The 27,869-nt window shown below is 45.1% G+C and overlaps 1 protein-coding gene across 5 annotated transcripts in view; it reads left to right on the forward strand.

Moving 5' to 3' along the window:
- Positions 1 to 27,869, forward strand: part of rab27a (RAB27A, member RAS oncogene family) — a 191,634-nt gene that overhangs the window by 138,795 nt on the left and 24,970 nt on the right. For all 5 annotated transcript variants that reach the window (XM_072278470.1, XM_072278473.1, XM_072278474.1 and 2 more), the window contains one exon: positions 26,749 to 26,834. In XM_072278470.1, coding sequence (XP_072134571.1) covers positions 26,749 to 26,834 — 86 coding nt within the window. The remainder of the gene's footprint in view (positions 1 to 26,748; positions 26,835 to 27,869) is intronic.

The raw sequence follows: 27,869 nt of genomic DNA on the forward strand, positions 1-27,869 counted from the left end.
GAGAGAGAGATTTTCACCTTGACTTTACTTTGATGTCATTTTCCAGGAGCTTCAATCAAGACATTTTCAGGTTTGTCTGCTAGATTTTAACTTTCTCCAGCACAATGTTTCCCACTGTTCTTAATGCTGGAAGTAGCTGCCTGCCTTTCTGAACAGCCATGATTGTCTCTATTTTTCACTGCTGGATCAGTGTAGACAAACTTGAAACAATGTTTCATTAAGTTAAGTAATCTGAAATTCACATTAGTTTGTAAGGTTAACATGCTGAGAGATGGCACTGGCAATGTTTTGCAGGCAGTTAAGAAAACTTCCAGATATAATTCTGAACTACAGTCTCTGCAGTCTGCAACCTGTAATTTCCCTTTAAGAAACATACTTATAAATTGTGTAAGTGAACTAGTGATTTTATGATCTGAAAGATTCAGTAAACTTGACTCTCAAGAAATCAGGTACAGCGCCTTCAAGTGCAAGTAGGTCGGTCATCACCTTCGCCGGAGGTGAGCTCGTCGGGGCGGACTGCAAACCAGACTAGAACTCTGGGGAATGAAACTTTATCTCACCAGTACATTTTGGCTAATGTATGGTCACCAGAGAACAAGATTGAGAATGAAAAAGCAAGATTGCTGTATCAGAGGAAAATGAAGGATTGTTGCTTTCTCTGTTTCATGGAGACGTGGCTCACTGCAGTCATGCCGAATATGACGATCACATCCCAGGGCTTCTTAGTATATCGGATGGACCAAAAATGCTCTTTCATGACAAACTCTTTGTGAAGCTCAGATTTAGCAGTTTATCACACTCTTGTTCTCCCTACTCGGAACATCTACTGATTAAGTGCTATTGTTCTTCTTATTGAGAGAGTTCTGTGTCATGATCCTGACTGCTGTTTACGTACCACCAATGGCAGATATTAAGTAAGCACTCGGTGTTTTGAGTGCTGTGATTAACAAACAAGCAGCTTACTCTGACACCTTGTTCAAGGACTCATCAGAGGATCTGAATGAATGCACTACGGTTACTTTATAAAAGCAGTCGTAGCTAAGTGTGTCCCACAAAATCATTTAGAGTCTTCCCCAACCAGAAGCCTTGGAGGATGAACCAAGAGATCCGCAATCTGCTGAGAGGTCGATAGGTGACGATTAGGACTGGCAACCAAAGGAAATACAAAAGGTCCAAGTACAACCATCAGAAAGCCATCTTACATGCAAAGTACAATCCCAGATCAAACTTGAATTATAGAAGGATGCTCAATGGTTGTAGCAGGGCTGGAATACTAACACCACCTACAAAGTAAAACCCAACAGTGTTTCTTTCGCAGACGAGCCCAATGCCTTTCATGCTCGTTTTGATTAAAGAACATTGAGGCACCTTCACAAGCTCACTTTTTGAGGCTGACATGAGAGCTTCCTTCAGGCAGGAAAACCCACAGAAAACATCTGACCCAGGCAGTGTATCTGAACAAATACTGAAGATCTGTTCTATTCAACTGGTTGGAGTGTTTACTGATATCTTTAACCTCTTACTTCAGTAGTCTGAGATATCCACCCGTTTCAAACGGGCTTCAATTAAACCAGTAGCCAAGAAGAACGCAGTAGCCTGTCTCAGTGACTATCGTCCAGCAGCACTTACATCCACTGTGATGAAACTTATCAACTCCTGCCTGAGGAGCAAGCTGGATCTGTTCCAGTATGCCTACCATTACAACAGGTCAACAGCAGATGCCATTTCCTTAACTTATCACTCAGCTCTGGAACATAGAAATATAGAAACATAGAAAATAGGTGCAGGAGTAGGCCATTTGGCCCTTCGAGCCTGCACCGCCATTTATTATGATCATGGCTGATCATCCAACTCAGAACCCCGCCCCAGCCTTCCCTCCATACCCCCTGATCCTCGTAGCCACAAGGGCCATATCTAACTCCCTCTTAAATATAGCCAATGTACTGGCCTCAACTGCTTCCTGTGGCAGAGAATTCCACAGATTCACCACTCTCTGAGTGAAGAAGTGTTTCCTAATCTCAGTCCTAAAAGGCTTCCCCTTTATCCTCAAACTGTAACCCCTTGTTCTGGACTTCCCCAACATCGGGAACAATCTTCCTGCATCTAGCCTGTCCAATCCCTTTAGGATTTTATATGTTTCAATCAGATCTCCCCTCAATCTTCTAAATTCCAATGAGTACAAGCCCAGTTCATCCAGTCTTTCTTCATATGAAAGTCCTGCCATCCCAGGAATCAATCTGGTGAACCTTCTTTGTACTCCCTCTATGGCAAGGATGTCTTTCCTCAGATTAGGGGACCAAAACTGCACACAATACTCCAGGTGTGGTCTCACCAAGGCCTTGTACAACTGCAGTAGCACCTCCCTGCTCCTGTACTCAAATCCTCTCGCTATAAATGCCAGCATACCATTCGCCTTTTTCACCACCTGCTGTACCTGCATGCCCACTTTCAATGACTGGTGTATAATGACACCCAGGTCTTGTTGCACCTCCCCTTTTCCTAATCGGCCACCATTCAGATAATAATCTGTTTTCCTGTTTTTGCCACCAAAGTGGATAACCTCACATTTATCCACATTAAATTGCATCTGCCATGAATTTGCCCACTCACCCAACCTATCCAAGTCACTCTGCATCCTCTTAGCATCCTCCTCACAGCTAACACTGCCACCCAGCTTCGTGTCATCCGCAAACTTGGAGATGCTGCATTTAATTCCCTCATCCAAGTCATTAATATATATTGTAAACAACTGGGGTCCCAGCACTGAGCCTTGCGGTACCCCACTAGTCACCGCCTGCCATTCTGAAAAGGTCCTGTTTATTCCCACTCTTTGCTTCCTGTCTGCTAACCAATTCCCCATCCACATCAATACCTTACCCCCAATACCATGTGCTTTGAGTTTGCACACTAATCTCCTGTGTGGGGCCTTGTCAAAAGCCTTTTGAAAATCCAAATATACCACATCCACTGGTTCTCCCCTATCCACTCTACTAGTTACATCCTCAAAAAATTCAATGAGATTCGTCAGACATGATTTTCCTTTCACAAGTCTATGCTGACTTTGTCCGATGATTTCACCGCTTTCCAAATGTGCTGTTATCACATCTTTGATAACTGACTCCAGCAGTTTCCCCACCACTGATGTTAGGCTAACCAGTCTATAATTCCCTGGTTTCTCTCTCCCTCCTTTTTTAAAAAGTGGGGTTACATTATCCACCCTCCAATCCTCAGGAACTAGTCCAGAATCTAACGAGTTTTGAAAAATTATCACTGATGCATTCACTATTTCTTGGGCTACTTCCTTAAGCACTCTAGGATGCAGACCATCTTGCCCTGGGGATTTATCTGCCTTCAATCCCTTCAATTTACCTAACACCACTTCCCTACTAACAAGTATTTCGCTCAGTTCCTCCATCTCACTGGACCCTCTGTCCCCTACTATTTCCAGAAGATTATTTATGTCCTCCTTAGTGAAGACAGAAACAAAGTAATTATTCAATTGGTCTGCCATGTCCTTGCTCCCCATAATCAGTTCACCTGTTTCTGTCTGTAGGGGACCTACATTTGTCTTTACCAGTCTTTTCCTTTTTACATACTTATAAAAGCTTTTACAGTCAGTTTTTATGTTCCCTGCCAGTTTTCTCTCATAATCTTTTTTCCCCTTCCTAATTAAGCCCTTTGTCCTCCTCTGCTGAACTCTGAATTTCCTGCAGTCCTCAGGTGAGCCACTTTCTCTGGCTAATTTGTATGCTTCTTCTTTGGAATTGATACTATCCCTAATTTCTCTTGTCAGCCACGGGTGCACTACCTTCCTTGATTTATTCTTTTGCCAAACTGGGATGAACAATTGTTGTAGTTCATCCATGCGATCTTTAAATGCTTGCCATTGCATATCCACCGTCAATCCTTTAAGTGTCATTTGCCAGTCTATCTTAGCTAATTCACGTCTCATACCTTCAAAGTTACCCCTCTTTAAGTTCAGAACCTTTGTTTCTGAATTAACTATGTCACTCTCCATCTTAATGAAGAATTTCACCATATTATGGTCACTCTTACCCAAGGGGCCTCTCACGACAAGATTGCTAATTAACCCTTCCTCATTGCTCAAAACCCAGTCTAGAATAGCCTGCTCTCTAGTTGGTTCCTCGACATGTTGGTTCAAAAAACCATCCCGCATACATTCCAAGAAATCCCCTTCCTCAGCACCTTTACCAATTTGGTTCACCCAATCTACATGTAGATTGAAGTCACCCATTATAACTGCTGTTCCTTTATTGCACACATTTCTAATTTCCTGTTTAATACCATCTCCGACCTCACTACTACTGTTAGGTGGCCTGTACACAACTCCCACCAGCGTTTTCTGCCCCTTAGTGTTACGCAGCTCTACCCATATCGATTCCACGTCTTCCCGGCTTATGTCCTTCCTTTCTATTGCGTTAATCTCTGGAACAGTGAAGATGATACATCAGGATGCTCTTCGTTGACTCTAACTCTGAATTCAACACTATCATCCCATCAAATCTAATCAATAAGCTTCAGGTCCCCGGCCTCAATACCTCCTTGTGCGACTGGATCTTCAATTTCTTCACTTGCAGACCCCAGTCATTTTAGATTAGCAACAACATTTCCTCCACAATCTCCATCGGCACAGGTGCACCACAAGCTACGTGCTTAGCCCCTGCTCTATTTGCCTTACACATGATTGTGAGGGTAAGGCGAGTTCCATTTTCATATTTAAGTTTGCTGATGGCACCACTATCATTGGCCAAATCAAAGGTGGTGACAAATCAGTATATAGGAGGGAGATTGAAAATCTGGTTGTGTTGTCATAACAATGTCAGCAAGACCACAGAAGCAGGAAACAGGAGGCCCATGAGCCAGTCCTCATCAGAGGATCAGAGGTGGAGAGGGTCAGAAACTTGAAATTCCTCGGTGTTATTATTTCAGAGGATTGTCCTGGGTCCAGTGCCATTACAAAGAAGACACCGCATCACCTCTACTTTTTTTGAAGTTTGCCAAGATTTGGCATGTCATGCACAATGGAGAGTTGCACCACAGCCTGCTATGGAAACTGCAATGCCTTTGAACAGAAAATCCCACAAAAAGTAGTGGGCACAACCCAGTCTGTCACAGGTGAAGTCCTCCCCACCGCTGAGCACATCTACAAGAACAGTGTTGCAGGAGAACAGCGTCCACCTTCTCTTCTCACTGCTGCCCTCAGGAAGGAGATACAGGAGCTGCAGGACCACACCACCAGGTTCAGGAAACCACCTTGTCATAGAGGGAACCATTCAATAGTCTTACAACAGTGGGGTTGAGCCTGGTGGTATGTACCTTCACATTTCTAATCTTCTGTCTGATGGGAGAGGGAGAAGAGAGAATGTCTGGGGTGGGCGAGGTCAGTGATTATGCTGGCTACTCTTTTCCATGGCTGCTGCCTGGCCTGTTGAGTTCGTCCAGCAATTTATGTGCATTGCTCCTGTTTGCTAAAGATCAGTAAAGTCTCATTATAGTTAGGTAGTTAGATCTGATGAGTAGCACCGTGAAATATGATATTTCTTTCTTTCCCCAGCTGAATGGGCTTAAGGTATCATTTGTGGATTGTGATGGATGTGAGCAATGGGGGTGGTTTGTGGTGGGAGACCATGTGATTGAATGTTTTCCCTGGGACCTGTTGAGAGAACTGGGCCTGGCAAATTAAAGGCTGTCTTCAGTAACTTATTTTCCAAGACATAAGCACTATTGACATGCCAAAGTTATTCTATTTTATTGCATAATTGTTCGATTTTGAAGATGAGTTTGATCAAGTTATAAGTGGCCATAGCTGTTGGTGTGGATGTGTGTACACCTGTGTCACTCACTGCTCAAAGTCATCATCATTGCATCTTTACTGGAAAAAAAGGAGAAAGAGCTCTATATGCCTTTCATTCCACAAATGTATCACTGTGCAGTTTATGATCGTCAGTGCTGGAGCAGAGGACTGAGGCAAGAGGTAGTCTTTTTACAAAGCTGCCGTCTCTATCCCAAGACCAGACCATTGAAACCTCATCGGTTCCAGGCTGTTGCAGAGCTCCCCCTGGTGGAAGGTTCATTTGATGTCCTGTTACTTGGGATTGGAATTATTTTATTATTGTCACCTGTCCTGAGAGATAGTGAAAAGCTTGTCTTGCATACTGTTCGTGCTGATCTGATTATTACACTGAGGTAGTAAAAGGTAAAAGAATTACAAAAATGTACTGGCTGCAGAGAAAATGCAGTGAAGGTAAATAATGAAGTGCAAGATCATAACGAGGTAGATTGTGAGGTCAAGAGTCTGACTTATCATCTAGGAACTATTTAGTAGTCTTAGGATAGAAGTTGTCCTTGAGCCTAGAAGTTGTGCTTTCAGGCTTTTGGATCTTTGATTATGCACTTGCTTCTGTTACTATCCATTTGGTGTGTGAGGTGGCTTCATACTTTGTAAGTGGACAATTCAGGAGTACACAACTGGATGGCTTGATAGTCTAGAACATAGACAGTGGAACACGACAGCACAGGAATGGGCTCGTCAGTTCACAATATCTGTGCTGAACGTGATGCCAACTTCAACTAACTGCTTGCACATGGCCCAGATCCTTCCATAATCTGCAAATTCACCACCTCCCCTGGCAGTCCATTGTAGGTACTCACCAAATTTGTCCCACACATCGTTTTAACTTCTCCCTTCACCTTAAATGCATATCTGCCCAAGGGATAAAAGGTTGATTGTTTACCTGTGCCTGTCGTAATCTTATAAACTTCAGCTTCCAGCATCCAGAGAAAACAGCCCAATTTTAGAACATAGAATAGTACAGCACAGTACAGGCCCTTCAGCACACAATACCCCACCTTAAATTTCTCCATATATTTTGTCCAACTTCTCCTTATAGCTCATACATTGTAGCTCAGGCGGAGGCCAGGTCACTGTCTCCTGAGCTGCAAATCCTGCCTTTGTTTTACGCTGTTGTTTGCAGAAAGTGTGATGATGTCAGTTTTCTCTTCCTCACCATCTTCCTGGATAAAGTACAAATTCTAAACTACACAGACTCTGCTGCTGCCTTCTGTGAGTGAGGAAAGGGAACATGAATTGTGGGGTCCACCAGCACCATGTCAATCAACATTTCCATCCAAGCTTGTCCCATTTTCTTGCATTTGGCTCAAACCTCTGTAAAGCTTTCCTATCTATGTACCTGTCCAATTACCTTTTAAGTGTTGTTAATGTACCTGTTAATTTAATCAACCTCATCCTGTGTCAGCACATTCCTTATCTACACAATTCTCTGGGTGGAAAAAGTTGCCCTTGCCTATTAAATCTCCCTTCTCACTTTAAACCTATATGCTCTTTAGTTCTTCATTTCCCACTCCTGCGACAAGGGATTGTGCATTAACCCAATATGATTTCATATACCACTGTAAGATCACATCTTATTCTCCCATGTCCCATTCAAAAAAAGTATCAGCGTGCTCAACCTCTCCTCATACCTCAGTCTTTGAAGTCCTAGTAAATTTCTGCTCTCTTTTCAGCTTAGTGGCATCTTTCCTAAAGCAGTTTGACCAAAACTGAACAGAATGTTCCAGAATACGGCCACGCTACATTGTTTGGGTTGTACAAATGCAACATAACATCTGAACTTTACTCAATTCCATGATTGATGAAGCCAGCATGCCAAAATCTTTCTTCACCACCCCGTCTATCTGTGATACCACTTTCAGGACCCATATACTTGTTCTTCTAGGTCCTCCTGCTTCACACCACTCTGCAGGCCCTATCCAGTAATCTGGGGGTTTACTCCAGTCGCCTTTTCCTGCAATACACTACTGAAGTATAACTTGCCGTAAGATTGCTGGAAGAGAAAATCTGTCAACTACATTTTTAAATTTGCTGAAAGCTTTGTCAAGTGAATACAAACAATTTTAAGTTGAAGATGACCATGTGCCAAAGGTCATTGAAGTATATTTTTAAAAATCCCTCTTATGAAGTCACAAACAAGAGAAAATCTGCATTTGCTGGAAATCCGAGCAACACACACAAAATGCTGCCTGGCCTGCTGAGTTCCTTCAGCATTTTGTGTGTGCTCCTCTTATAAAGTTCTGTTTTACATCTTCTGCAGGAATCATTCACTCCAGCTGAACTTCCTCTTGTAGATTTGTTTGGATCCATTAATGCTTTTAATAGAGTGTGGCTCCTTGTAACAGTAGAATTGTTTGTACTTTATGTGTACTCCGGGATGCTTTTGTGACCAGAGAAATTGCTTCCTGGTAGATAAGTGTGAAGTATTCAACTGGATTATGGCACCCGACTCACGCTGGAGAGACAACACTACTGCTGCTGGAATAACCATATAACAATTACAGCACGGAAATAGGCCATCTCGGCCCTTCTAGTCTGGCCGAACTCTTTCTCTCACCTAGTCTCACCGACCTGCACTCAGCCCATAACCCTCCATTCCTTTCCTGTCCATATAGCTGTCCAAATTAACTTTAAATGACAATATCGAACCTGCCTCAACCACTTCTGCTGGAAGCTCGTTCCACACAGCTACCACTCTCTGAGTAAAGAAGTTCCCCTTCATGTTACCCCTAAACTTTTGCCCTTTAACTCTCAACTCATGTCCTCTTGTTTGAATCTCCCTCACTCTCAATGGAAAAAGCCTATCCACGTCAACTCTATATATCCCCCTCATAATTTTAAATACCTCTATCAAGTCTCCCCTCAACCTTCTATGCTCCAAAGAATAAAGACCTAACTTGTTAAACCTTTCTCTGTAACTTAGGAGATGAAACCCAGGCAATATTTTAGTAAATCTCCTCTGTACTCTCTCAATTTTATTGACATCTTTCCTATAATTCAGTGACCAGAACTGTACACAATACTCCAAATTTGACCTCACCAATACAATTTCAATCTGTAGCAATACACAGGATGCTGGAGAAATCAGTTGGCAGGCAGCGTCTGCAGAGGAAAACAGGTAGTCAACGTTTAGTCTTAAACCCTTCATCTGCATTAGGTTCAGACAGAGTGTAGATGAAGGGTCTTGACCTGAAATGTCAATTGTTCATTTTCCTCCATAAAATGCAGCCTGAGCCTCTGAGTTCCTGTGGCAACTCGTGTGTGTTGCTCCGAATCTCATTACGCATGTTGGTGAATGGGAAAAGTACAAATACGTTCTTCCCACTGTACCAGACATGCTGGTCACCCTCTGTTCCATGAGCCCTTAGAGAAGAAAGCAGGAGTTGTTTAGGTTCTATAGTTTTGGTGAAAGCTTACTTTGGAGTTGGTGATGCTGTCTCAGTCTCCATCCACCGGATTTAGCTGCAATGAACTCTATTTCCCTCCATCAGCATCTTGCATTTCCCACTTCTGTACTCAGCTGAGTTTCCTTCGCCTACCAAAAACCCACTTTGGTCCAATGCCACTCCAGGCTCTTAGACTCTTAGTTATCCAAAGAGCTTTTGAGATGATTTCTTCATTACCTGCAGTATGGGAATTTTGATTGGCATCCCCCATTGCACTAATATTGGTGCATCTGTTCTGTTCTCCCACTGCCCCTCACTACCAGTCCTCTCCCTTGTTTTAGTTAGAATTTGAAGAAATTTTTTTAAGGTAGGGATCTTGCAAAACTAAGCTCCCTCTGAGAAGTGAATCAAATCCAGATCTAGAAAATGATTGTAAAGGAAGTTGGGAATTGGGCTATGCTCTTGTAGGGGGAGGGTATCCTCCCTGTTGATGAAGGTGACTTATGGCCACAAATTCCAGCGTACGCAGTTTATCCTCTCGTATGAGCGCTTGATGGTTTCCCCTTTGGCCATGAAATGTCATGCTCTCTTCTTGCTGCTGCCATCAGGAAGGTGGTACAGGAGGCTCAGGACTCTCACAACCAGGTTCAGGAACAGTTCTTACCCCTCAACCATCAGGCTCTTGAACCAGAGGGGTAATTTCACTCAACTTCACTTGCCCCATTACTGAAATCTTCTCATGATCTGTGGACTTGCTTTCAAGGACTCTTCATCGCTTGATATTAATTAATTAATTAACTAATTAATTTTGTTTTCTATTCACAATTAGTTGTCTTTTGCACACTAGCTGTCTATCATGTTGGGTGTGGACTTTCATTGATTCTATTATAGAAACATAGAAACATAGAAAATAGGTGCAGGAGTAGGCCATTCGGCCCTTCGAGCCTGCACCGCCATTTATTATGATCATGCCTGATCATCCAACTCAGAACCCCGCCCCAGCCTTCCCTCCATAACCCCTGATCCCCGTAGCCACAAGGGCCATATCTAACTCCCTCTTAAATATAGCCAATGTGCTGGCCTCAACTGCTTCCTGTGGCAGAGAATTCCACAGATTCACCACTCTCTGAGTGAAGAAGTTTTTCCTAATCTCGGTCCTAAAAGGCTTCCCCTTTATCCTCAAACTGTGACCCCTTGTTCTGGACTTCCCCAACATCGGGAACAATCTTCCTGCATCTAGCCTGTCCAATCCCTTTAGGATTTTATATGTTTCAATCAGATCCCCCCTCAATCTTCTAAATTCCAACGAGTACAAGCCCAGTTCATCCAGTCTTTCTTCATATGAAAGTCCTGCCATCCCAGGAATTAATCTGGTGAACCTTCTTTGTACTCCCTCTATGGCAAGGATGTCTTTCCTCAGATTAGGGGACCAAAACTGCACACAATACTCCAGGTGTGGTCTCACCAAGGCCTTGTACAACTGCAGTAGTACCTCCCTGCTCCTGTACTCAAATCCTCTCGCTATAAATGCCAGCATACCATTCGCCTTTTTCACCGCCTGCTGTACCTGCATGCCCACTTTCAATGACTGGTGTATAATGACACCCAGGTCTCGTTGCACCTCCCCTTTTCCTAATCGGCCACCATTCAGATAATAATCACATTCAGATAATAATTATGGTTCTTGGATTTACTGAGTATGCCTGCAAGGAAACAATTCTCAGGATTGAATATGGTGACATGTATGTAATTTGATAATAAATTTACATTGAACTTTGCTTAAGTGTCTATGTTCACTGGGGCAGAAAATGCATCCCAACTGATCTTGAAATCCTCTTGTTTTTGGGTTGCTGTTTTTGATCCTATCCCTTAACTGGTTCATATTTCTTGGAGTCTGTTTTGGAATTGGACAACTTGTCTTGCATTTCCCTCACCCTTCACTGTACATCTCCATTCCCCCACCCCCCCCGACAAATCCCAGAGACTTTTGCCTAAATGAATAGAATTTGTTTTCGGTTTGCAAGGTTGTTCCCAGTTTGTCTCTATTGATTGCTCTAAACATCACTAATCACGGGAGGCAGACAAGTGGGTCGTGGTTAGGAGGGGGAATAGGAAGAGTCAGGTACTAGAGAGTACCCCTGTGGCTGTTCCCCTTGACAATAAGTACTCCTGTTTGAGTACTGTTGGGAGGGGACAGCTTACCTGGGGGAAGCGACAGTGGCCGTGCCTCAGGCACAGAGTCTGGCACTGTAGCTAAGAAGGGTAGGGAAGGGAAGAGGAGGGCAGTAGTAATAGGGGACTCAATAGTTAAGGGGTCAAATAGACGATTCTGTGGATGCAGTCCGGAGACCCAGATGGTAGTTTGCCTCCCTGGTGCCAGGGTCCAGGATGTTTCTGATCACGTCCAAGAGATCCTGAAGTGGGAGGGAGAGGAGCCAGAGGTCATGGTACATATAGATACCAATGACATAGGTTGGAAAAGGGGAGAGGTCCTGAAAGGAGAATATAGGGAGTTAGGAAGGGAGTTGAGAAAAAGGACCGCAAAGGTAGTAATTTCGGGATTACTGCCTGTGCCACGCGACAGTGAGAGTAGGAATGCAATGAAGTGGAGGATAAATGTGTGGCTGAGGGATTGGAGCAGGGGACAGGGATTCAAGTTTTTGGATCATTGGGACCTCTTTTGGCGCAGGCGTGACCTGTACAAAAAGGACGGGTTACACTTGAATCCCAGGGGAACCAATATCCTGGCGGGGAGATTTGCGAGGGCTACTGAGGTGACTTTAAGCTAGAATGGTTGGGAGGAGGGAATCAAATTAAAGAGACGAGGAGAGAGGAGGTTAGTTCACAAATAGAGAAAGCAGGTAGACAGTGTGTGAGGGAGGATAGGCAGGGGACAGAGATCAGGAGCACTCAGACCAAAGATATAGGGGACAAGGAAGAAAAAGATGAAAAAGTTGTTTGCTCCATTAAGGATAAACAGAGAGTAGGAGGTGGAGAGTTTCTTAAATGCATCTATTTTAATTCTAGGAGCATTGTAAGAAAGGTGGATGAGCTTAGAGCGTGGATTGATACCTGTAAATATGATGTTGTAGCTATTAGTGAAACATGGTTGCAGGAGGGGTGTGATTGGCAACTAAATATTCCAGGATTTTGTTGCTTCAGGTGTGATAGAATAGGAGGGGCAAGAGATGGAGGTGTTGTATTGCTTGTCAGCGAAAATATAACAGCGGTGCTCTGGCAGGATAGATTAGTGGACTTGTCTAGGGAGGCTATTTGGGTGGAATTGAGGAATAGGAAAGGTGTTGTGACACTTATAGGGGTGTATTATAGACCACCTAATGGGGACCGAGAACTGGAGGAGCAAATTTGTAAGGAGATAGCAGATATTTGTAGTAAGCACAAGGCTGCGATTGTGGGAGATTTTAATTTTCCACACATAGACTGGGAAGCCCATTCTGTAAAAGGGCTGGATGGTTTGGAGTTTGTTAAATGTGTGCAAGATAGTTTTTGGAGCAATACATAGAGGTATCAACTAGAGAAGGAGCAGTGTTGGATCTCCTGTTAGGGAATGAGATAGGGCAGGTGACGGGGGTATGTGTTGGGGAGCACTTCGGGTCCAGTGATCACAATACAATTAGTTTCAATATAATTATGGAGAAGGATAGGACTGGACCTAGGATTGAGATTTTTGATTGGAGAAAGGCTAACTTTGAGGAGATGCGAAAGGATTTAGAAGGAGTGGATTGGGGCAATTTGTTTTATGAGAAGGATGTAATGGAGAAATGGAGGTCTTTTAAAGGTGAAATTTTGAGGGTGCAGGATCTTTATGTTCCTGTTAGGTTGAAAGGAAAGGTTAGAAGTTTGAGAGAGCCATGGTTTTCAAGGGATATTGGAAACTTGGTTTGGAAAAAGAGAGGGATCTTCAATAAATATAAGCAGCTTGGAGTTAATGAGGTGCTCGAGGAATATAAAAAATGTAAAAAGAATTTTAAGAAAGAAATTAGAAAAGCTAAAAGAAGGTATGAGGCTGCTTAGGTAAGTAAGGTGAAAATAAATCCAAAGGGTTTCTACAGTTATATTAATAGCAAAAGGATAGTGAGGGATAAAATTGGTCCCTTAGAGAATCAGAGTGGACAGCTATGTGCGGAGCCAAAAGAGATGGGGGAGATTTTGAACAATTTCTTTTCTTCGGTATTCACTAAGGAGAAGGATATTGAATTCTGTAAGGTAAAGGAAACAAGAAGGGTAGTTATGGAAAGTATGATGATTAAAGAAGAGGAAGTACTGGTGCTTTTAAGGAATATTAAAGTGGATAAGTCTCCGGGTCTGGACCAGATATTCCCTAGGACCTTGCGGGAAGTTAGTGTGGGAAATAGCAGGGGCACTGACAGAAATATTTCAAATGTCATTAGAAACGGGGATGGTGCCCGAGGATTGGCGTATTGCTCATGTGGTTCCATTGTTTAAAAAGGGTTCTAAGAGTAAACCTAGCAACTGTCGGCCTGTGGGTTTGACGTCTGTGGTGGAAAAATTGATGGAAAGTATTCTTAGAGATGGTATATATAATTATCTGGATAGACAGGGTCTGATTAGGAATAGTCAACATGGATTTGTGCGTGGAAGATCATGTTTGACATATCTTATTGAGTTTTTTGATGAGGTTACTAAGAAAGTTGACGAGGGTAAAGCGGTGGATATTGTCTATATGGACTTCAGTAAGGCTTTTGACAAGGTTCGACACGGAAGGTTAGTTAGGAAGGTTCAATCGTTAGGTGTTAATATCGAAGTAGTAAAATGGATTCAGCAATGGCTGGATGGGAGACGCCAGAGAGTAGTGGTGGGTAACTGTGTGTCAGATTGGAGGCCGGTGACTAGTGGTGAGCCTCAGGGATCTGTACTGGGTCCAATGTTGTTTCTCATATATATTAATGATCTGGATGATGGGGTGGTAAATTGGATTAGTAAGTATGCAGATGATACTAAGATAGGTGGTGTTGTGGATAATGAAGTAGGTTTTCAAAGCTTGCAGAGAGATTTAGGCCCGTTAGAAGAGTGGGCTGAAAGATGGCAGATGGAGTTTAATGCTGAAAAATGCGAGGTGCTATATTTTGGTAGGACTAATCAAAATGGGACATACATGGTAAATGGTAGGGCATTGAAGAATGCTGTAGAACAGAGGGATCTAGGAATAATGGTTCATAGTTCCCTGAAGGTGGAATCTCATGTGGATAGGGTGGTGAAGAAAGCTTTTGGTATGCTGGCCTTTATTAATCAGAGCATTGAGTATAGGAGTTGGGAGGTAATGTTGAAATTGTATAAGGCATTGATAAGGCCAAATTTGGAGTATTGTGTACAGTTCTGGTCACCGAATTATAGGAAAGATGTCAGTAAAATTGAGAGAGTACAGAGGAGATTTACTAAAATGTTGCCTGGGTTTCATCTCCTAAGTTACAGAGAAAGGTTGAACAAGTTAGGTCTTTATTCTTTGGAACATAGAAGGTTGAAGGGGGACTTGATTGAGGTGTTTAAAATTATGAGGGGGATTGATAGAGTTGACGTGGATAGGCTTTTTCCATTGAGAATAGGGGAGATTCAAACAAGAGGACATGAGTTGAGAGTTAAAGGGCAAAAGTTTAGGGGTAACATGAAGGGGAACTTCTTTACTCAGAGAGTGGTGGCTGTGTGGAATGAGCTTCCAGCAGAAGTGGTTGAGACAGGTTCGATGTTGTCATTTAAAGTTAAATTGGATAGCTATATGGACTGGAAAGAAATGGAGGGTTATGGGCTGAGTGCAGGTCGGTGGGACTAGGTGAGAGTAAGAGTTTGGCACGGACTAGAAGGGCCAAGATGGCCTGTTTCTGTGCTGTAATTGTTATATGGTTATATGGACCGTGTTAATAGGGTTGGTCTCTGATGATGCATTTCCACAAGATGCTGACAGCTTGCTGAGGTTCATCCATTAGGTGAGATGCGGCGTCTCCATTAACTGTAGGATGGTTTGCATTTGATCCTCCTCCCCAGATGGCTCAATCACCACAGGTTTTCATCTCTGAAACTTATAATAGAGTAGAATACACTTTAAAAGGATTCTTTAATTAGTTGCCTGCTGTTCCCTTGGCAACCACAGTCTTGTTTAATTCTGTAATTTTAGCCAGGGAGTGATGAATCTGTGGAATTTGTTGCAGTAGGCAGCTGTGGAGGCCGAGTCTTTATGTATATTTGAGGCAGAGGTGGTCTGAGCATGAAGGGGCCAGAGACTGGGGCTGAGAGGGAAATGGATCAGCCATGATGAAATGGCAGAGCAGACTCGATGGGCCAAATGGCCTAATTCTGCTCCTGTATCTTATGGTCTATAATCTGTCAGCAAAGAATGTTTTGTGCAAGTTGGAAATTCACTGGCAGTTGTAAACAATGGTCTTGGGCTACAATGAGTTAAATGAGATTTGCTATTGTTTGGAAATCGTTTGCCACAACCTTGGGTTTCAACATTTTCCACACTTAACTCCACAATACTTGGGAGGCAGAATGGCAAATGTGACACCAACAAATAAAAATGCACCGAGATTGCAGTAGTACACTTCCATCTGCTTCTCCAAACGTAAAATCAAACTGAGGAAACAAAGGCAGGCACATTAAACAAATGTTGCAGCTTTTGTTTCTTACAGAGAAGACCAAAAGAGAGAAACAATTGCTCTTCCTGTGAGAATGTAGACCTTCTCTCGTTAATAGACCTCTCAGCATGTGTGTCACGTTGGTTATTTGTGGTCTGGTCTGGGGGAGTTCAAACAACCATGTGCAGGGGAGGGGCCCTGGTATATCATTTCTACAGCTACCTGTGCCTCGAGATCCGCACACCAGGTGTCTGGATAGGCCTCAACATAAACTACACCTTCAACTTGTACTTCATTAGCACCCTTCCCCCTGTGTTGTCTCTCCCTGACAGACTCTCTGACCATCATTTTCCTTTTCCCATCTCTCCCTGTCACTCTCTGATCATCTTTCTCCCTTTGCCATCTCTCCCTATCACTCTCTGACCATCATTCTCCCTTTACCATCTCTCCGTCACTCTCTGACCATCCCTCTCCCTTTGCCATCTCTCCCTGACACTCTCCAACCATCCCGCTCCCTTTGCTGTCTCTCCCTATCACTCTCTGACCATCCATCTCCCTTTGCCATCTCTCCCTGACAGACTCTCTGACCATCCCTCTCCCTTTGCCATCTTTCCCTGTCACTCTCTGATCATCTTTCTCCCTTGCCATCTCTCCCTATCACTCTCTGACCATCATTCTCCCTTTGCCATCTCTCCCTATCACTCTCTGATCATCTTTCTCCCTTTGCCATCTCTCCCTATCACTCTCTGACCATCATTCTCCCTTTGCCATCTCTCCCTGTCACTCTCTGACCATCCATCTCCCTTTGCTGTCTCCCCGTCACTCTCTGACCATCATTCTCCCTTTGCCATCTCTCCCTGTCACTCTCTGACCATCATTCTCCCTTTGCTGTCTCTCCCTATCACTCTCTGACCATCCATCTCCCTTTGCTGTCTCCCCGTCACTCTCTGACCATCATTCTCCCTTTGCCATCTCTCCCTGTCACTCTCTGACCATCATTCTCCCTTTGCTGTCTCCCCGTCACTCTCTGATCACCTTTCTCCCTTTGCTGTCTCTCCCTATCACTCTCTGACCATCCATCTCCCTTTGCCATCTCTCCCTGACAGACTCTCTGACCATCCCTCTCCCTTTGCCATCTCTCCCTGTCACTCTCTGACCATCCATCTCCCTTTGCTGTCTCCCCCGTCACTCTCTGACCATCCCTCTCCCTTTGCCATCTCTCGCTGTCACTCTCTGACCATAATTCTCCCTTTGCTGTCTCTCCCTGTCATTCTCTGACCATCCCTCTCCCTTTGCCATCTCTCCCTGACACTCTCTGACTATCCATCTCCCTTTGCTGTCTCCCCCTGTCACTCTCTGACCATCCATCTCCCTTTGCCATCTCTCCCTGACAGACTCTCTGACCATCATTTTCCTTTGCCATCTCTCTCTGACACTCTCCAACCATCCCGCTCCCTTTGCCATCTCTCCCTGTCACTCTCTGACCATCCATCTCCCTTTGCTGTCTCCCCGTCACTCTCTGACCATCATTCTCCCTTTGCCATCTCTCCCTGTCACTCTCTGACCATCATTCTCCCTTTGCTGTCTCCCCGTCACTCTCTGATCACCTTTCTCCCTTTACTGTCTCCCCCTGACACTCTCTGACCATCCATCTCCCTTTTCCATCTCTCCCTGACAGATTCTCTGACCATCATTTTCCTTTGCCATCTCTCCCTGACACTCTCCAACCATCCCGCTCCCTTTGCCATCTCTCCCTGTCACTCTCTGACCATCCATCTCCCTTTGCTGTCTCCCCGTCACTCTCTGACCATCCCTCTCCCTTTGCCATCTCTCCCTGACAGACTCTCTGACCATCATTTTCCTTTTGCCATCTCTCCCCGTCACTCTCTGACCATCATTCTCCCTTTGCCATCTCTCCCTGTCACTCTCTGACCATCATTCTCCCTTTGCCATCTCTCCCTGTCACTCTCTGACCATCATTCTCCCTTTGCTGTCTCCCCGTCACTCTTTGACCATCATTCTCCCTTTGCCATCTCTCCCTGTCACTCTCTGACCATCATTCTCCCTTTGCTGTCTCCCCGTCACTCTCTGATCACCTTTCTCCCTTTGCTGTCTCCCCCGTCACTCTCTGACCATCCATCTCCCTTTGCCATCTCTCCCTGACACTCTCCGACCATCCCTCTCCCTTTGCTGTCTCCCCCTCTCACTCTCTGACCATCCTTCTCCCTTTGCCATCTCTCGCTGTCACTCTCTGACCATCATTCTCCCTTTGCTGTCTCTCCCTGTCATTCTCTGACCATCCCTCTCCCTTTGCCATCTCTCCCTGACACTCTCTGACTATCCATCTCCCTTTGCTGTCTCCCCCTGTCACTCTCTGACCATCCATCTCCCTTTGCTGTCTCTCCCTGTCACTCTCTGACCATCCATCTCCCTTTGCCATCTCTCCCTGACAGACTCTCTGACCATCATTTTCCTTTGCCATCTCTCCCTGACACTCTCCAACCATTCCACTCCCTTTGCCATCTCTCCCTGTCACTCTCTGACCATCATTCTCCCTTTGCTGTCTCCCCGTCACTCTTTGACCATCATTCTCCCTTTGCCATCTCTCCCTGTCACTCTCTGACCATCATTCTCCCTTTGCTGTCTCCCCGTCACTCTCTGATCACCTTTCTCCCTTTGCTGTCTCCCCCGTCACTCTCTGACCATCCATCTCCCTTTGCCATCTCTCCCTGACACTCTCCGACCATCCCTCTCCCTTTGCGATCTCTCTGTCACTCTCTGATCAACTTTCTCCCTTTGCCATCTCTCCCTGTCACTCTCTGACCATCCATCTCCCTTTGCTGTCTCCCCCTCTCACTCTCTGACCATCCTTAATCCCTTTGCCATCTCTCGCTGTCACTCTCTGACCATCATTCTCCCTTTGCTGTCTCTCCCTGTCATTCTCTGACCATCCCTCTCCCTTTGCCATCTCTCCCTGACACTCTCTGACTATCCATCTCCCTTTGCTGTCTCCCCCTGTCACTCTCTGACCATCCATCTCCCTTTGCTGTCTCTCCCTGTCACTCTCTGACCATCCATCTCCCTTTGCCATCTCTCCCTGACAGACTCTCTGACCATCATTTTCCTTTGCCATCTCTCCCTGACACTCTCCAACCATTCCACTCCCTTTGCCATCTCTCCCTGTCAATCTCTGATTACCTTTCTCCCTTTGCCATCTCTCCCTATCACTCTCTGACCATCCATCTTCCTTTGCCATCTCTTCCTGTCACTCTCTGACCATCCATCTCCCTTTGCCATCTCTCCCTGTCACTCTCTGACCATCCCTCTCCCTTTGCCATCTCTCCCTGTCACTCTCTGACCATCCCTCTCCCTTTGCCATCTCTCCCTGTCACTCTCTGACTATCCATCTCCCTTTGCCATCTCTCCCTATCACTCTCTGACCATCATTCTCCCTTTGCCATCTCTCCCTGTCACTCTCTGACCATCCATCTCCCTTTGCCATCTCTCCCTGACACTTTCCAACCATCCCGCTCCCTTTGCCATCTCTCCCTGTCACTCTCTGATTACCTTTCTCCCTTTGCCATCTCTCCCTATCACTCTCTGACCATCCATCTCCCTTTGCTGTCTCCCCCGTCACTCTCTGACCATCTCTCTCCCTTTGCCATCTCTCCCTGTCACTCTCTGACCATCCATCTCCCTTTGCCATCTCTTCCTGTCCAACCTTCTGATCATCCTTTGCTCTCTCTCCCTGACAGACTCTCGGAGCAGCCTTCTCCTTTTGCTGCCTTTCCCTGTGAAACCTTCTGCAAAGATTTGGAGTTTTGAATTTTGATTTTTAAAATTTTTCGTCCTATTTTTGAATTTTGATGATTGGAGAGGACCAAGATTTATGTCACCTTTGTGCGGGAGCTTAATTAATAAATGCCATTGAAATAGTGTCCTTGATCGGCTCACTTGCAGACTCACTGACTTCTCCTGGCTAAATTTTTGCATATCAAGAAGGCATTTCTCTCTTGTCATTTTCGCCTCCCCAAATATTTTAACAAAGTTTTAGATTCACTCCAAAGATGAGCCTGTCTTTGTATTTATTTGATGCCCTCACAACCTGTGCCACATGTAGGGATGAACAATAATGAGAGCTGAGAGCTGACTGGAAGTGACAAACGTCCCATGTGCCATTTGGATCTGGTAGCTTGCTTTGAATTGTGCTCTGCAATGTTTCCCTGGATTTCAAGCAGAAATTAAAGGGGAGCAAAACTGAACTGTTGAAGAAACTCAGTGGGTGATGAAGGGAAATACACAGTAAAACACTTCAGGTCAAAGCCCTTCATCTTGAGTTCCTCCAGCAGCTTCTCTCTTGCTCCAGCTTCCAGTGTTTGCAAGTTCTTGTTTCTCCATTAAGGAACATACCTTTCACAGTATCCAGTCATCCAAGTGATAGATGCATTCTACTTTCTGCAAAGCAAGAAATGTAGCATCGGATTAGAGTACAGGGCAATGCCACGTTTAGAGTGATTTGGTGATGATGGTTGACCAGGATGCTGAGGAGGCCCCCCATCTTTTCAGATTGCATCTCAGATAAGCACGGCTGGGTTTGGGCTGAACATCTTCATTTCAGCAGTCCTGTGCCAAAGTGACACCATAGTAATCAACAAACCAGGATGATGTTTCACTTGTGGTTAAAATAGAAAGGAAGCTCTCCGTACAGTGTGATCTTACACTCCTGGGGTTGCACTATCAGTGGCATCCCAGTTAAGGGCTGGTGCTGTATCAGACTGATCTGAGTAGGCTGCAGAATTGTTGCCATTCCATGATTTCTGCAATCAGAAGTAACTTCTGATCTTTGTCTACCACACATGCTGCCCTGCCATAGGGTTGCCAGTGGCCAGTGTTGAAAATTGCTGGTTCTGTAAACAGAAACCAAAGCAGTCAATTCCAGAAACACTTCCAGGTGACTGACCTGGAACATTACTCAGTCTCTCTTTCCATGGATGCTGCCCGACAGGAACGGTTCCAATATTTTCTGTTACATTTAAGTTTTTGTTTTGCTTCAGTTTGATTCTTTTTCTTTGCCTTTTCAAGGTTTTGAAGTTTCATTCTCATTTGCTACCACTGGAGATCTTTATAAAATCAGTCTAGACACATGAGACTGCAGTCACTCAGATCTGGAGGTCCTGATGCAGTGTTTTGACCCGAAATGCCGACTATTCCTTCTCCTCACAGATGCTGCTTGACCTCATCTGAGTTCCTCCCGCAGATTGTTTATGGCTCCAGAGTCCAGCATCTGCCATCTCTTGAGTCTCTGCTGAAACGGTCCTTAACAATTTCAAATTACAAGTGGGACTGTGTCTCTGATCTCGTGATTAAAGTGTTGCCTCTGAAATCATCTGCGGTGTATGGCCAAGTGCAGTGATTCAAGCAATGAAGTATTTGCAGTTTAATAATTCCTTGATTGCAAGGAGCTATTTATAGGAGAGCTGCAATTGCTTCATTCTGTATAAGTTTCTGGTTGAATTGCTACCATATTCCTGACCTTTTATTGCAGCCCATCACGTTTCAAGATCTCTGAGTACTTTCCAGTCGTATAAAATCTCCCTCCTTGTTTCATTGTGTTTTGCTCTCGGCCAAGGAGGTGGAATGCTGCTGTTACTATTGTGGCTGTGAGTGAAGTGTCACCAGCAAGGACATGCTGAGCTGAGAGCAGTACAACAGCAAAGTCTGAATTTTGTCCATTGAAGCTCCCCAACAAAATGTTAGATTGCGCATTGTGAATGAGAAGTTTGTTTGTTCATAGAACTGATAAGATCCAAAATGCACTCCCTTTGAGGGCCAGAATTCTCTTCCTAGTACTTATCAAGATATCCATCATTTGCCTTGTTATGTGAACGAATTTCCAAGGCTGATAGAGAGACGTTGGGAGTTGGCACTAAATGATGCAATTTGTTTAGAATTACTAGCCCTGAATTATGACAAATAGTTTTGCCTGAAGTGAAATTCCGTGGCTTAATAAAACATTTGAATTGAGGTCATCTCATGGGTGTACAGTTTCCGTGAACGTGTTCATCCTTCTATATGGACTCCATTAGTGTCCACTCCCCCTCTGTCCGTCTGTGCCCTCTCCGCCCTCTGTCCGTCTGGGCCCTCATCCCTGCTGTCCGTCTGCGCCCTCTCCGCCATCTGTCCGTCTGCGCCCTCTCCGCCCTCTTTCCGTCTGCGCCTGCTCCCCCCGTCCGTCTGCGCCCGCTCCCCCCCTCTGTCCATCTGCGCCCGCTCCCCCCCTCTGTCCATCTGCGCCCGCTCCCCCCTCTGTCCGTCTGCGCCCGCTCCCCCCCCCCATCCGCCTGGGCCCGCTCCCCGCGCTGTCCGTCTGGGGCCACTCCCCCCTCTGTCCGTCTGGGCCCCCTTCCCGTCCGTCCGTCTGGGCCTGCTCCCCCCCATCCATCTGCACCCGCTCCCCCCACTGTCCGACTATGCCTGCTCCCCTCCCCCGCCTGTCAGCGCCCACTCCCCCCAGTCTGCCGGCACCCGCTCACCTGTACGTCTGCGCCTGCTCACTGTCTGTCCTGCCTATTATGTTGCCCATCTCTTTCAGTCCAACTCCATCAGTACCCGTCATCCTTTGTTTTAATAGTTGAAATTGTAACCTGTTTCTTTAACAGCATAGAGTCACTGGGGCATGTAGGGTTTGTTAAAATGGAAAATTTCTTGTTAGCCTGAATTTTACCACTTTGAGCCCTGGGGCCACAGAACTAAACCAACTCTAACCGGGCCCAGTATAGCTGAAAAAATTGAATTTGCAAGTCCCTACGGTTATCTTTGGATCATGAGCACTTTGACCTGAATTCCAGTCCCAGAAGTAGTGAATCTGTCTTCTGTTAGGTAAAATGTAATGCACACCCTGATGCCTTCCCTGTCATTGCAGGGGATTTCAACCAGACCAGCTTGTAGAAGTGTCTGAACAGCTGCCACCAACATGTCAGCTTGGGAACCAGCGGGGTCAACACACTTGACCACTGTAATTCCAGGGTAAGGACACTGACATGTTGGTGGCAGCTGAGACCTACCAGTGGTGAGGACCAAAATGGTTTGATCAAGGGAAGTGGAGGAGTGCTTACAGGACTGCTTTGAGTCGATGGACTGGACAATATTCATGGATTCATCTTTCAGTTTGAATTTTGTACCCAAACTGAAAGCTGTGGATCGACCAGGAGATCTGTAGTCTGTGAGGGCTAAATCTGTGGTATTCAAGACTGGCAATCCAGCACAGTACAGGAAGTCCAGGTATGATCCTGAGGCTGAGTACAGGGCTACGGTAGGAAACTTTGTCACATGGTGTGAACAGAATTATCTGCAGCTTAATGTGAAAAAGACTAAGGAGCTGGTGGTAGACCTGAGGAGAGCTAAGGCACCGGTGACCCCTGTTTCCATCCAGGGGGTCAGTGTGGACATGGTGGAGGATTACAAATACCTGGGGATACGAATTGACAATAAACTGGACTGGTCAAAGAACACTGAGGCTGTCTACAAGAAGGGTCAGAGCCGTCTCTATTTCCTGAGGAGAATGAGGTCCTTTAACATCTGCCGGACGATGCTGAGGATGTTCTACGAGTCTGTGGTGGCCAGTGCTATCATGTTTGCTGTTGTGTGCTGGGGCAGCAGGCTGAGGGTAGCAGACACCAACAGAATCAACAAACTCATTCGTAAGGCCAGTGATGTTGTGGGGATGGAACTGGACTCTGACGGTGGTGTCTGAAAAGAGGGTGCTGTCTAAGTTGCATGCCATCTTGGACAATGTCTCCCATCCACTACATAATGTACTGGTTGGGCACAGGAGTACATTCAGCCAGAGACTCATTCCACCGAGATGCAGCACAGAGCGTCATAGGAAGTCATTCCTGCCTGTGGCCGTCAAACTTTACAACTCCTCCCTTGGAGGGTCAGACACCCTGAGCCAATAGGCTGGTCCTGGACTTATTTCATAATTTACTGGCATAATTTACATATTACTATTTAACTATTTATGGTTCTATGACTATTTATTATTTATGGTGCAACTGTAACAAAAACCAATTTCCCCCGGGATTAATAAAGTATGACTATATACGGAAGTCTCTTCATCTCATGTTCTGGATATTTGTTGCTTATTTACAGAATATTATTATTTCTTTCTTTTTGTATTTGCACAGTTTGTTGTCTTCTGCTCTCTGGGTGAACACCCAAGATGGTGCGGTCTTTCATTGATTCTGTTATGGTTATTATTCTATAGGTTTATTGAGTATGCCCACAAGAAAATGAACCTCAGGGTTGTATACGGTGAGATATATGTAGTTTGATAATAAATTTTGAACTTTGAGTGTTAAACTTTGAGAAATAATTCCGATTGAATTTAGAGACAGAATAGGATGCATGTCAGCTCTGGCAGAGTTTGCAGGCCATTATTTCCTACAAGGTGAAATCTAACATCGTGAAAGGCTGTGATGCTTCACTTCCAGAGTAGCTCAACACCTTTCATGCACATTTTGAAAGGGAGAATAAAACCACATCTGTGTGAATCCCTGCAGCATCTGGTGACCCTGTAATCTCTGCAGGCTAGGCTGACGTCAGAACATCTTTATGAGGCTGAACCCTTGCAAGGCATCAGGCCTGGTAGTGTATCTAGTAGGGCACAGAAAACCTGTGCCAACCAACTGGCGGGAGTGTTCTGGGACATCGTCACTCTCCCACTGCTGCAGTCGGAGGTTCCCACCTAATTCAAAAGGGCAACAATCGTATCAGTGCCTAAGAAGAGCAGGGAGTGCTGACTCAACAACGATCATCCTGCTGCACTCACACCTACTGAGGTGAAGTGCTTTGAGAGGTTGGACATGGCCAGAATCAACTCCTGCTTAAGCAAGGACCTGGGCCATCTGCAGTTTCGGTGTTGGTCTACAGTGGATGAAACCTCACTGACTTTCCACTTGTCCTTGTATCACCTGGACTATAGCAATACTTATGTCAGACTGCAGTTTGTTGACTAGAGCTCAGAGTTCAACTCCATCATAACCTCGCTACCAATCAACAAGATCCAAAACCTGGGCCTCTGTGCCTCTCTCTGCAACTGGATCCTTGACTTCCTGATCGGGAGGTCACAGTGAGTGAAGATCAGAAATAACATCTCATTGACAATCAACACTGGCGTAGCTCAACGACGTTGGTAGAGTTTCAGATGGTGATGCGGAGGTGTACAGGAGTGAGGTAGGTCAGTTGGTGGAGAGATTGTGGACTTCAAGAAGGGGAAGTCGAGGCAATACACACCAGTCCTCATTGAGGACCAGAAGTGGAAAGGCCGAGCAGTTTCAAGTTCCCGGATTTCAACATCTCTGAAGATCTATTCTGGGGCCCAACATGCTGATGCATTTTTTTAATAAGTCTGTCACGAGCTTTGTGGCCCATCAGGCCGGTGCTTATGCCGGTTTTCATGGCATGAAGTGACTGAGAGTACGAGACTCCCTCCCGGATAGGACGCCAGTCTATCGCGAGGTTAACCCCCAGCATTTTTGCTGGTACCCGTTCTCAGCTGGCTGGACTGGAGCAGTGTGTGGTTAAGTGCCTTGCTCAAGCACACAACTTGGCTGGGGCTCAAACCCTCAACCTCCAGATTGCTAGTCCAACGCTCTAACCACTTGCAGTTACACAGAACGCATGACAGGGGTTATACTTCATTAGAAGTTTGAAGAGACTTGGTCTGTCACCAAAGACTTGCAAATTTCTACAGATGCACTGTGGAGAGCTTCTAATTGGCTGCGCCTCTGACTGGTATGGAGGGGCCATTGCGTAGAATTGGAAAAAGCTGCAGCAAGTTGCAAACTCAGCCAGTTCCATCATGGGACCTAGCCTCCCCAGCATCGAGAATATCTTCAAAAGGTGGCATCCATTATTAAGGACTCCTGTCACCCAGGACATGCCACCTTCTCATAGCTACCATCAGGGAGGAGGTATAGGAGTCTGAAGACACACACTCAACATTTCAGGAGCAGCTTCTTCCCCTCCACCATCAGATTTCTGAATGGACAATGAACCCATGAACACTACCTCAGTATTTTTCTTTTTTGGTTTGTTTTTTTTGTACACCTGTTTAATTTATTTTTATCCATATTTCTTATTGTAATTTATTCTTTTTTTATTATGCATTGCAATATACTGCTGCATCAAAACAATATGTGGCATCTGCCAGTGATATTAAACGTGATTCTGATTCTGATTCAAAGTAGCAGGCTTGCTCCAAAGCCATACTTGTGGCTGTTTTGGGGAAAATCTGGTGTTTCTGCAGAGGGAATACAGCTGATTTTATGGGCAGGATATTAACTTTTGATTGCAATTGATCCTTGAGGGACCCGTGTGTCACCAAAACACAAGTTGCTGGAGTGACTGAATGGGTCAGGCAGCATCTGTAGTGTGGGAGGAGAACAGAATGTAGACATTTCAGATCGAGACCTTTCACCTGTCTGTGATTTTTGTTTGGAACATCCTGGCCAGTAGAGTCATGGTCACACCAGATGTGGAAGGCCTATTTTGGTGAATGTGTGTGGGCATTCAGTTTTTAAATGTTAGAAAATGTAACAGTCAGGTAATATGGGATGGAGCTTATGTACTCACTGAAACCCATTGACCGGAGTCTGAAAATGACACAAGAAAAGACATGTTAACTTTTCAGATGCTGTTAGCTTTGAAGTCAGTATTACACACCCCAAGTGGATGCAACTTGCCTCGAAATATACCAAATACAATGTTGGACGATCCCTGCTCTGGTCACTTTGTGTATTAGCCCATTTGTGGCATACCACTGTTGAAATCCGGTGAAATGAGCTATAACAACATTTGTCACTTTTTTTTTGTCGAGGTTTATAAGCCCAGTGGCTCAGATGGCAGTACAGGAAGAGGACAGAGGATTCATCTTCAGCTCTGGGACACAGCTGGCCAGGAGAGGTGGGTGTTTGTCATTTCACATCATCTGTTAATGTAGAATAACATTGGTGGAGCTGATATTTCTAACACTGAAGTCCCACTTTCCTTTTCGGCTCTACAGAGGGGTACAGGCCTAATCACTCAATGTGTGGCTGGGCCACCATCAATTGTAAATGTAACCAGAACCATGCTTGTCTCAACGTTGTGTCCAGCAGAGTCTACTGGCACGGGTGTGAACTGGGGTGTGGTGTCACTCCTCTCCATGTCTCTCTATCGCTGAATTATCTCTCAATTTGAATGCTTTCTCTTTACTCATTTTTAAACTTCTGTAAGATGGCAAAGTTGTTGGACCCAGATGCAGTTTTTTACAGCAGCATTTTATAAACAGTTTGAGGGTAGACCTTCCCACGTTGTCCTTGATTGCTTCCAATGACATTTCATATTTAAGTGGGCAGCACAGTAGTGCAGTGCACAGTGCTTTACAGTTCAGGCAACCTGGGTTCAGTCCGTCGCTGCTCGTAAGGAGTTTGAGATTGTGTGGGTTTCTTCTGGTTTCCTCCTACAGTCCAAAGACATACCAGTTGGTCATCGTAAAAATATATAATATCTCTTTAATGTGAGTGTTTCTCATGTCCCTGACCATCCCCTGCAGCTGTGTGTAAACATGCTGCTTACAAGCCAGTTCTGCAGTGAGAGGCACGTGTTCTATTCTCCAGAATGTACTTGTGAAAACAAGGTAACAAGTTGCTGTACATTCAGCTTATCACACAACTTCAAATCTAAGCCCTGGAACATTAGTATTTCTCAGATGATGTCTAACGCCACAGTTGACACCCATTTGCTTTTCAGTGCTGGCGTGCTATTTCATTAGCAGTTTGTGTGACCATGAGATAATCGATTCAAAGTGCAGGTGGAGGGCACAGCTGCAGGAACAATCACACATGCCCCAGCTCTTTCTATGACCTTCTGTTTATCTTTCCTGCCCAGTATCTGCTCCCTGCACCCATTCAGGCGGTGACTCCAGATACCAGCTACTTCCGGCACGAAATGTGGTTC

This window comes from Mobula birostris, chromosome 14 (assembly GCF_030028105.1).
Source record: "Mobula birostris isolate sMobBir1 chromosome 14, sMobBir1.hap1, whole genome shotgun sequence".
NCBI lineage: Eukaryota > Metazoa > Chordata > Chondrichthyes > Myliobatiformes > Myliobatidae > Mobula > Mobula birostris.